Source organism: Rhinolophus sinicus, linkage group LG01 (assembly GCF_036562045.2).
Source record: "Rhinolophus sinicus isolate RSC01 linkage group LG01, ASM3656204v1, whole genome shotgun sequence".
Taxonomy (NCBI): Eukaryota; Metazoa; Chordata; class Mammalia; order Chiroptera; family Rhinolophidae; genus Rhinolophus; species Rhinolophus sinicus.
In genome coordinates this window covers 38,068,416-38,080,470 of record NC_133751.1, presented here as the reverse complement: position 1 = coordinate 38,080,470, position 12,055 = coordinate 38,068,416, and the positions used below count along the sequence as shown (strand labels likewise).

Below are 12,055 nucleotides of genomic sequence, written 5' to 3'. Positions count from 1 at the left end.
TGCTTGAGAATTTGCTGTATTTCTACTCCCCTGTTTCTGTGTGATCAATTCAGACATCTAGTACGTGGCTTCTTTTATGCCAGGCACTCTGAAGAGTAGCCAGGTCTTGTTCTCTCAAAGAATTTACATGCTAGAAGTGGAAGATATGCCTGTTAGAAATAAAAAGCACACATAAAGCATTACAAGTGCTCTGATAAAAATAAGGCAAATAGGAATTACAGTGGGGAACAAAGGAAGAATGTTCAAATCTCCTAGGATTGACAATGAGAAATGGAAGCCTGGAGAAGTGGGAGCTATAAAAAAATTTTACAGAGGTGACCTGAGGTGACCTTGTACTGAATCCTAAATGAGGGTAGGGGTTAGGCAAACGGGTAGGGGAATGAAAGGCTTCCCTAACTATTCCATCTCATACTCTTAAAGCATACCTGGTATTTATCACAATTTTAATTAATTCCTTTGTTGATCTCACCCACCAAATTTAAATCTACCCAGAGAGGCTCCATGTCTTTTGTATTAATTTCTGTATCCTAGAGTTCAGCATAGTTTTGGTCCAAGGGAAGGGAGGGAGGGAGGGAGGGACGGAGGGAGGGAGGGAGGGAGGGAGGGAGGGAGGGAGGGAGGGAGGGAGGGAGGGAGGAAGTATCAAGTCATGAGCAAGTTAAGAGCACAGGTTGGGAATTCAGATGGTCCTGGTCGGAGATGCAGATCTACAGTTTACCAACTGTATGACCTTGAACAAGTTACTTAACTTCTCTGTGCCTTAATTCCCTTGTCTGTAAAATGAAGATAATAATAGTTGCTTTTTCATAAGGTTGTTGAGGATTTACTAAGATAGTTCTTGGAAAAGGTTACCACATTTACTGGCACATGCAGCGAATGCTAATCCTATTCTCCAAGGTTTACACCCCCATAGGCCAAATTACAAGGACATTCTTAGAACAAAATTAAGACCTTCCTCTCTGTCCAACAGAGAAAACTTCCAAGCATCACAACAACTCAAGGTTTTTGTTTGTTTTGCTTTTGTTTTGTTTTGCAACTTAGGTTTCTTACATAGACACACACACACAGAGTTCTAATAGCGTCCTTTGATTTCCTTAAAAACAAAAAGATGACAGGGACTCCTAAATGGTGTTACCAGTAGAAACAATGCCTGCAGCAAACTGTTTTATCTCGGTTACTCAGTTTGGGGGTACTTGTATTTCAGGGTGGTCCTTGGCTATCTTTTTGATTCAAGTGAGGGCATTCAGGATCCAGTGAGTGACAAATTCTTCAAAGAGGTATGGGTTTCAACGGCAGCTCGAAATGCTACAATTTATGACAAGGTAAGTCTTGCATATTTCCCCTTCTTTTTTACATTGCATCTCATCACAAAAGCACATCATTATTTCTGCATATTATTGGTACGGAATATTCTTAATGAGTGTAAAAAACAAAACACCTCCGAGTTGTAATAAAATACCTCTTGGTAGATATTAGAAAACAAAGATTCAAAAAGCATCCTAGATGATGGTTCAGAAGAGACTTTACTGGCATTCTGATCTCATCTGATTCAGGAAACCCATCATGAGCTTCCTGAGCCGGTGGTTACCCAGCCTTTATACATGTCTAGTGACAAAGAGGGAAGAGGCAGAGGGGAAATGAGTCAGACCTGGGTTCAACCCAGCTCACCCCGTTGCTGGGGATATAACCTTGTGTATAGTAACTTGACATTCTGAGCCTTCCCTACAAGAGTTAAGAGTTGTCCAACAGTGCAACAGGTTACTTCATGAAGTGGCCGGCTTTCCATCATAGACAATATTCAAGCTGAGATCCATTGACCATCTATCAGAAATTGGGTTAGAGTGCATTCTTCCTGGCTGCCAGAGTCCCTTCCAGCTTGGAGACTTCATCATTCCTAATGAAACATGACAACTAGCTACATAGACTTATTTCATCCTGAGGTCTCAAAACCATGATCAAATAGTCATGTGCGTGGAGTCTTTTAAGATATAATTTTAAAAATGCAGTGCACAGCCTTGTTTGTATCCCGGATTGAGGGATAATAGCTAGAGAAGACATTTGGGGGATAATAGGATAAATCTGAATACGGAGTGTATCTTAAGTGACATGCAATTGACTTTCTGAGATGTGAGAATGGTATGGGCACATGTCCTTATTCTTAAGACATACACGCTGAAGTATTGAGGAGTCAAGTGTTAGTGATGTCTGAAACTCATTTTCAATGAGCAGAAATGTATAGATATAGACATTTTTCAAAATAAGAAGTTAGAGAAAATACATTATGCAATTTTCCTCTTAGGCCAGAACCTCTAGCAAAACCAAGGAATGATTGTTATCCAAAAAAATTAACCTTAATGTGAACTCACACCAGTGAAATTTCTCACCATGAGTTTGACTTTATTTTAGGCTTAATGATTTGTGTAGATCAGATCTAAGAATCTATCTATGATTTCTTTTTGGATGGAAGCAAATCTAGGAGTTTCTTTGTAGCAAATAAGAGAAGCAACTCTTCAGTGATGTCTGTGCTATAACATAAAAGCAATACGTGTTTCACAATGTGATATATAGATGATGTAATACAGAATTGTACACCTGAAATCTATGTAACTTTACTAACAATTGTCACCCCAGTAAACTTAAAAAAAAAAAAAAAAAAAGTAATACGTGTTTTGTAAAGCAAAGATTTTTGTCTGCTGAAATGAGTCTTTTCCAAAAAGGGGATATGCTTTCTTTATTTTATTTTATTTTTTTTAATTTATTGGGGTGACAATTGTTAGTAAAATTACATAGATTTCAGGTGTACAATTCTGTATTACATCATCTATAAATCCCATTGTGTGTTCACCACCCAGAGTCAGTTCTCCTTCCATCACCATATATTTGAACCCCCTTTACCATCGTCTCCCACCCCCCACCCCCCTTACCCTCTGGTAACCACTAAACTATTGTCTGTGTCTATGAGTTTCTGTTTCTCATTTGTTTGTCTGTTCTTTTGTTGTTTTTGGTTTATATACCACGTATCAATGAAATCACATGGTTCTCTGCTTTTTCTGTCTGACTTATTTCGCTCAGCATTACACTCTCAAGATCCATCCATGTTGTCATAAATGTTCTTATATCATCTTTTCTTACCGCCGAATAGTATTCCATTGTGTATATATACCACAACTTCTTTATCCATTCATCTATCGAAGGACATTGTGGTTGTTTCCATGTCTTGGCCACCGTAAACAAAGCTGCAATGAACATTGGAGCACACGTGTCTTTATCTATAAATGTTTTCAGATTTGTTGGGTAGATACCCAGGGGAGGGATTGCTGGGTCATATGGCAATTCTATTCGTAATTGTTTGAGGAACCCCCACACTGCCTTCCATAACGGCTGCACCAGTCTGCATTCCCACCAACAGTGTATGAGGGTTCCTTTTTCACAACAGCCTCTCCAACACTTGTTACTATTTGTCTTGTTGATGATAGCCATTCTGACTGGGGTGAGGTGATATCTCATTGTGGTTTTGATTTGCATTTCTCTGATGATTAGTGATGTTGAGCATTTTTTCATATGTCTATTTGCCATTTGTATGTCCTCTTTGGAGAAATGTCTCTTCAAGTCCTCTGCCCATTTTTCAGTTGGGTTGTTTGTTTTTTTGTTGTTGAGTTGGGGATATGCTTTCTTTTAAACTTACCATTCAATTTCCTCTTTGTGTTTTAATCAGGTGTTCCGGTGCCTTCCCAACGATGAAGTACACAGTTTAATTCAGCTAAGAGACTTTATAACCAAGCCCGTATTAGCAAAAGAAGATCCCATTAGAGCTGAGGAAGAACTGAAAAAGATCCGTGGATTCTTGGTGCAATTCCCCTTGTATTTCTTGTCTGAAGAATGCCTACTGCCTTCGATGGGCACCAAAGAAGCCATGGTGCCCATGGAGGTTTGGACTTAAGAGTTCTGTTCATTTGCAGCTCAAGGACTTATACCCTGAAGAGTACACTGCACATAGTGACTTTCTGGAGACCCAACAGACAAAGATGTACTCTTGTATCCAACTCATGGACCTTTTGGGTTGGCTGGGAAGGGCTGCAGTCACACTGATGTAAGGACACAGGTCATCAACAGGGCTTTATCATTCCTCCTGCCTAGTCTTGTGAAAAAGGGACAGACTGCATTCTTATTGCTAGCATATACTCAACAACTTAAACATATACTCAAATTCCATGATGTACACCAAAGTGCATTTCCTTTGCTAACAAGAGTTTACCTGTAACTGTGGTCTAGGTTGCCAAAAGTTGTCTGAAGCTCCTTATTCTTCTCTGACTCTCATGTATGCAGCCGATGTCTGCTGGACCTCCCCTCATTTCATAGTCCATATAGGTACTGTTTGAGGTCTTATTTATTGCTATGCTATATCGTGATGCTGCTTCAACGTTTTTCAAGGTCATGTGGCAGTCCATCTAGTCATGAAGTAATAGTGTTCACCCAAGCAAGGATACGGCCATTATTCCTTTTCAGTAACTGACAGGACAGGACAGACGTTAGTCTGCACAGCAGCCCATGTTAGAGACTTCTAATAACAATGACACTATATATCTTGACACCACAGAACCCAGGAAGGAATTAAATTCAGTTACTGAGGCAGAAATTTCACTTTGCCTCCAAAGGCACTGATAAGATGTGTCCCTCTGATAGGGCCCACCCGATCAAATTTGAGAACATGCAAAGGATTTTTTATTGCGCGGCAATCGATAAAACTCAAAGACAGAGCATGCAGGCTTCAGAAACCACCAAGGTGTCAGTGGGGATCTGATTCCCCAAAAGAAGATTCCTTAAGAGTCCTGTAAAATTTCCTGTCCTTCTTAGCTGCTGGATTGATTGAAATTTGAGTTTTCACATTTGAGAATCAAACCAGTGAACACAGTTTGTCTTTCAAGAGAATCAGAGGCTTCATAACTCATACCGAGTTCATAAGTATGATTCTAACCTTATTTGACATTTAGCTCTCCAATTATCTTCTTAAAGAAAAATAGATTGCAAAATATGTGCTATTTCACTTGCATTATTAAATATACATTAACATTCCACCAGGGCTTCCAATGAGGTTAGGATAGTTATTAATGCACATTGTCCTAATCACTAAATTCATCCTCTCCCCATTTTAAAGATGAGAAAACTGAGGCCCAGAGTGGTTAAAGGACTCGCTTAAATTTACCCAACTTGGAGATGGTGATCCTGGGACTAGTGAAATTATTACACTCCATTACTTTATAATAACCCTCGCCTTTTACTTTATAATAACCCCAAAATGAGGGGATGCAGTAAATAGATTTCAGACAGGATATTTCTAAGCTATTTTGAACCCTGTGATGTTATGTATTTAAGTGCTTGCCTGTCTCCCCCTACTAGAATGTAAACCCCTCAGGGCAGGGACTTGCCTGTGTTTTGTTCATAGCATATCCCCAGAGCCTGGAACAGTCCCTGGCACATAGGGGGTATTCAATAAGTGTTTGTTGGGTGAATAAACAAAGTGGAGGAGAGAGCTAATGAAATGAAAAACTTGTAGTCTCAGATAAGAAATCTTACTGCTGGCTTCTGTGGCAATTTTGTTTTTTTATTTTCTACTGCATTGTCTCAAAGGCTCTCATCTGCAAAGATGAGAGGCTACAAGATTTACTTGGATGGATTTTATGGAAAATTCAGTGCAATAATTGTAATAACAGTTTTTTGTAATAACAGTTTACACAGTGCAGCATTTTGCAAAAATCAAATGGGATGTGGATGCAAGATGTACTGTATGGCCTAATTACTCATCATTCTCTGACACCATTACTACCTAACAGAAGTTCAAATAATTTATCTTTAACATTGCAATGTCTGATACAAACTTTACAATGCAACTGATTTAAAACCTTAAAAAACTATTATGAATCAGTTCAAAGTGACTATTATCTTTCGAAACACCTGCAAGTGCTGTACCTGACAGTCTGATGATCTCCGTAATAATTTTTGTTTCCTAGAAGGACACAAATATAAGAAATGTATCTAATATAAGAAATGAAGGGCTGGCCAGCCCAGTGGCTCAGGCAGTTGGAGCTCCGTGCCCCTAATGCCGAAGGCTGCTGGTTCAATTCCCACATGGGCCAGTGGGCTCTCAACCACAAGGTTGGCCGTTTGACTCCCACAAGGGATGGTGAGCTGTGCCTCCTGCAACTAGCAACGGAAACTGGACCTGGAGCTGAACTGCACCCTCCACAACTACGATTGAAAGGACAACAATTTGCCTTGGAAAAAATCCTGGAAGTACACAATGTTCCCCAATAAAGTCCTGTTCCCCTTCCCCAATAAAATCTTAAAAACAAAACAAAACAAAAAAACGAAGCGTAGAAAGTGATCTTGGCCTATGGAAGCTACTCCGATGGGCCAGGCTTAGTTGTTGGAGGATACTCAGCATAGCAGGTCTGGTGTAGGCACTTGCTCTGTATCGGGTGTTCTCTTGGTGACACACCCTTCAGTGGGAAATTCGGAATGGTCAGCTGTAATGCATCACAGAGAGGGTTGGAGAGCTGGTCATTAGATAATTGAACAACATATTGTAAAACAAAATACTGGTTTTATTACCACCTTTGGAAGAAAATTTTGTCTATAGATGGTCAAAAACGAGCAGTTAATCTCTTAGGTAGTAACTTGGAAAATTGTAACAGATCGTGAATTAACAGTCTTCCAGATGAAAACAGCATGTTGAGACATCTTTTCACAGATGTATGACTACAGGCAGAACAGATTTTCTATACTGTACATCATGAAGAACCTGCACTTCTTTCTGTGTCTTCTCATTTCTTATTCCTTCCTTCAACCTCTATCCCCAACCAGAGCGCCTCTTTATTAGGTAAACCATTTTAGAGGACAAGAAAGTTTTCTGGAAAAAGATTAGGGCTCTGCGATAAATCTTCAGTTTAACTTACACTTTTCAAGTGACTGACAAAATATTTTTTTTAACCGAGGTAATCATTCTTTTTAACACGTCTGATCTGATGTGGCACTTGGGCACTTTTAGATGCCTGTCACCCTGTGTAGCAGGGATAAAGAGGACCCATCATGACTTCTCATCCCTTTTCACTTTCTCTTGTATACAGTGAGCAAATGCTAAAGAATTTTAAGTATGCTTTGGAATACATTTTTTAATTTCCTTGGAAGATCCTCTGAGGCCAGTTACTACTAGCAGTTTGGAGGTTTTAATTGGGTTTTACCAGGCATAGCTCTTGAGAAATTCTCGCATCTAGAAAGTCACTGGAAAAGGAATTTGTCAGCATCTATCAAAAAGTCAAAGGTGAAGTATCAATGGATTTGCATTATTTGGGGGGAGAGGGAGGAGGGCAGTTACCATAATATGATTCCTAATGGCATTTAATTCACATGTGAAATATTTCTGGCTTTGATGAGATTGGAAGTATTCATTAAAGGAACCCAAAATTTTATGGCTTAATTTCTTATAGGTTATTTTAATTTTCTTTTGTGTCATTTTTAATTTTTAACTTAAAAACAAATTAAACAAATGAAAATTTGTCACACTATTCTAAACTTTTAAGTTTTAGAGTCAGAGACTGGGATGGTAATCCAACCAAAATGTGGTCTTAATTACTCTTTTAATCCCCAACCATCTACAATTAATTGTTCACTTTAGATAAATGGACTTAAGTGAATTTCATCCTAGTTCAGTTTGATGCTAGGAAATATAACCTGATGTATATTCCACTTGGTTCTAAATATAAAATGGTGAGGGCCAAAGGTACTGGTATTCTCAACCATTCTAAAATGTCATACCAAAGGATTATAGTTGGAGCACATGTCTCTCTGAGACAAAAATCAAATACTTGGTGAGGAACAGCCGTTCAGAATATTCAGATATTCTGGACAGAACTTGGGCTCCTAGCCTCATCTTTATGGCAAAGAGTGGCAAACTAAGGCTGGGCTTCCTGTTTTTGTAAATAAAGTTTTATTTGAACACAGCCATGTCCATTCATGAGCAGATGGTCTACAAATCCTCTCTCTAGATCAGCGGTGTCCAAACTTTTTTCAACGTTTTTTACCAAGGGCCATATGTGGTAAAATACACAAACAGCCGGGCCACTGACTCAAGGTACGTATTGCCTCACCTGGTTTATTTAAGTAAACTAAATATATTTTTGGAATTTGCTGCGGGCCAATTAACAATGGATTGCGGGCCGCAGTTTGGACACCCCTGCTCTAGAGGAAGGATCAGTAAGCTTTTCTTAAAGATGGTGAGAGAGCAGCGAATGTCCAGATCGACTACCTCAACAAAACAGATTTGGGTGAGTTTTAATCTCTTCCATAAACAAGGTTTTCAAATCTCCCTATCCCAGAGCCAACATTCTACAATAGATTTATTTCAAAAACAGTGTCAGGTCATTTCAGGAATGAAAATCATGTTTTCTTACCTCTGGAAATAGGCAAGCATGGTTGGTAATGTTTGTAACTAACATGTTATATAAAAGAGAGGATAGGCATAAAGGTTTGCATTCAGAATGAGAACTGTGAATTCAAGAAACTCGGTTTCCCTGAATTTTCCTACTGTGAAGTGTTGGAAATGATACATATATTTATTCTCTGCTTTACTATCAATGCTTTCTATGCCTAGTCCCTTGAATGCTTTTTTAAAATGTAAATATTCATTAATCAGTTAAAAGTAGGCAGTCAGCAGTGACCCTCTATTTGAAAACAAGATTCCTCATTCTGCATGTGGGATGTTTAGAGCCCGTGTGCTGCAGGTCTGAGCTAGTGACAGTAATGTGTGCCTGTGGAGCCCTACCCGGCACACCATGAAGGTCAGTTTCAGGGTCAGTGTCTCCCCTCTCTCCCGGTCGTCTCTCATCTATGAGGTGTGAGATGCAGCTAATTTCTTTTAAAAGACCAACGTGACATTCAACAGCACAGAATGAGCAAGGTCCAGTGGGGGTGCTGGGTTACATCAGTGAACTGCCCAGACCAGGGGCCCACTTTTGTGGTGCTCACATTGTAGTAAATGGAGAGGGCAAAGTTACTTCCGTTCTCAAAAAAGTGCCTGAACCAAGAGGCATTTGGATACAAGTGTGGGAGTATTACCAAGCTGTGGAGAACAGCAAACACTGAAATATGATAAATGTTAGTGTCTGAGGACACTAGAGGAGGAACTAGGAAGCAACAATAGTACTACATCAGTACCAATACTGACAATAGCTACTATTAGTGGCTCTGCTGGCCAGGGCCTCTTCCTCAGAAGTCCCTCTGTCCAAGGTCCTGGATGGTTAGTCACCTAATAGCATGGCGGGTCACCACCGCGTGCATATAGCCACCTACATCCTTCCTCTCTTAGGGCAGCTAAGGGGTCAAGCCCCGTGTCCTCCTCAGCCTCCATCTCCAGCACTCTGTGAGACATTGACTAATCCCCTTCAAAAGCTGTTATTTCCCCCCAGGAAAATCCCCCCAGGTGGTAGGGGGCATACAGAGATGGGAAGTGGAGTAGGGTTATATGTCAGGAGCTCAGACATTTTGATGTACAAAATTTCCTGGTTGGGAGTGGAACAAAGATCTTTTTCTAGAAAATTGAAGGCAGCCCAAAAGCTGGAACATACTAGTTAATTTTTTTTCTTCGTTTTTTTCTTTATAACTCATCTTGTAAAAAAAGAATAAAGAATTCTGGTAAGAAATCTAGGCAAGAAAGTCAGCGTGAACTAGGAGGGTCTCTTGCTGTTATTCCTGATTGGCAGGCTTAGACCAGGACAGCTTCTTTCCTCCAATTCTCACTGAGCCTGGCTCCAAACTAGGTTGGAGCCTTAGCCAGGCAAAGCTAGTAGGACTTACCCAAACCCCTCCAACTGAGGCAGGATATGTAGCTTAAGAAATTGACCACCCCCTCCAGGGTACAACGTGAGATGCTTCACTGGTTACAGAAGTAACAAAGTAAATGCATCCAGTATCTGCAGCTGGAAAAAAACAAGAAACAAAAAAACAGTTTCTTCCAGTTAGGCTGATCCTTAAAACCCTGAGCTGACCTTTAGCTAAGTATAATGTCATTATAGTCTCATTTGCATTGCGGTTATTATGACTCCCATCATGCATCTGACACCATTACAGTTCCAGAGGAATCAAATAAGAAAGAAAAAGAGGGAAATGGAGGGTCTAGCCCAGGGGAGAAGATGAATGAACCACATCAATGAGAGTCACCAATTCCCACCCCGGGAGGGATAAATACCCCTGACAGTGACTTCCTTGGTGTGACTTGTTCTCTGAGTTTGCCCCCACTTTCCTCTCAAGTGTGTACTTCCATTTTCAATAGTCACTTTTACTTTCTCCACCCGTCGTGCTCTTGAATTCTTTCTTGCGCAGCAACAAGAAGTTAGTCACCGCTGCTCCGGATTGAGTCCTCTCCTGGACATCCCTGTGACCCTCTGGTGACACAGCCATGCAGCCATGCAGAGGGGCCTGAGCATCTCCTCAGGCCCTGGTTCTCCCTGCTCTCTGTCCAGTCTGGTTCTGAGTATTTACCTCTTACTGGTGTTAGTGTCTTTCTGTCCAGTCCATTCACATTGGTGCTGAGAATTGTCCTTGCTTTACACCCCTGCTGTCTACCAGCCCAGCCCAACCTCATACCCAACCCAGGCTTCTGCAACTCCAGCCTGGAACCTGCGCCCTAAACCCCCATTTATCCAAGATGGAGTTAGGATATATGTATGGGATAGCATAATTCTGGCTTAGCAAGTAATTAGGAATGGTTCAAGTTCCAACCCAGACCTGGCCTCAAGTTTGTCCCTATTCCTCTGTCCCCAATCAACTCTATTAGATATTTCCTGGGCTGCCTATGTGGCTCTGATCCCTTCTCCCCTCCTACTTGGAGCCAGAAGGCTCTATCAGCTCTTAGGGGTACCCGAGGGTTATTCCACGGGGCTAAAAAATGAGAATTCACACAGCACAGAACAAAACAGACAGTCCTCTGTCATTCAGGGAAGGAGGGTGTGAAAAAGAGAAGTTTCATTAGAATGGACTTCATGAAGTAGAATTAATTATCTAAATAAAAACCTGAGCACACTCCTTCCCCAACCCCCATCTTATATAAATCTCTGCAGAAATTGTTTTGTTGGTTCTCACATGGTCTGACTGTCAATTTTAGATACAGGATGTGCTCCGGTTCCTGTAGAAATTTAACTTTCTATTTATTATCCATACAGAGTATATGTGAAGATGAAGAGCTGATAGACCTTAGATTAACATTCTGCCTCTCTTTCAATGAACCCTATAAAATAGCCATTTATCTAAGTAACTTATTGTCACAGCAATGCTGCTTGACAGCTTCAAAGTCCAGTGGCTCTAAGCCATGATCACTTGCCGTTGCTTGTGCATCTGCTGGGGGTCAGCTGATCTAGGCTGAGCGTATGCCCAGACCTGCTCTATGTGTCTCTCCTTCCTTTGGGGCCCTGGGCTGGACACAGCATTCTCTTCTCATGACGCTGGCAGAAGTACAAGAAGGCAACTGAAAGCAGAAATGCCTTTTAAAGACTAAGCTACAACGGGCACGTGTGGTCACTTCCCCCACATTCCACTGGCCACAGGAAAGCTCATGTTCAAATCCAACAACCCTGCCTCTAGTGGGAGGAATTGCAAAGTCACTTGGCAAAGGGTATGGCTACAAGGCTACAGAAATTGGAGCCAATAAGTCAACCTACCAAAACATCTCCTAGGATTGTACTTACGTCTCACCATGTCAATTCCGTCTGGCTTTTCCCTAAGTATACCTGTAGCACTCTAAACACATCTGGATTTCTTTCTTTGCCTGACTGAGCTGCGTTCTTCTGGTGACAAAGAAGCACATCTAATGACTTTTCTTCCTCAGATTCGGGCTTTCTTCCACAGAGAAATGTCTGGGACTCAGGGTTACATGAACCTCTTAAATTTACCACTTGGGTGAATATAAAGGCCTGAGCAGCTTATGGAAGACACGTGACCTTCCCAAAATGAAATAAAAACCTTCAACATTTTGGGGGGAAAATCCCCCTGATTTAAGTGATTTTGA

At 40.8% G+C, this 12,055-nt stretch overlaps 1 protein-coding gene across 8 annotated transcripts in view; it reads left to right on the top strand.

Moving 5' to 3' along the window:
• PLD1 (phospholipase D1) overlaps positions 1–5,006 on the top strand; it is a 180,299-nt gene extending 175,293 nt beyond the window's left edge. For all 8 annotated transcript variants that reach the window (XM_019735181.2, XM_074327913.1, XM_074327908.1 and 5 more), the window contains 2 exons: positions 1,205–1,322; positions 3,716–5,006. In XM_019735181.2, the coding sequence (XP_019590740.2) occupies positions 1,205–1,322; positions 3,716–3,940 (343 nt within the window). In that variant the 3' untranslated portion in view covers positions 3,941–5,006. The remainder of the gene's footprint in view (positions 1–1,204; positions 1,323–3,715) is intronic.
• Positions 5,007–12,055: the final 7,049 nt, after the last annotated feature.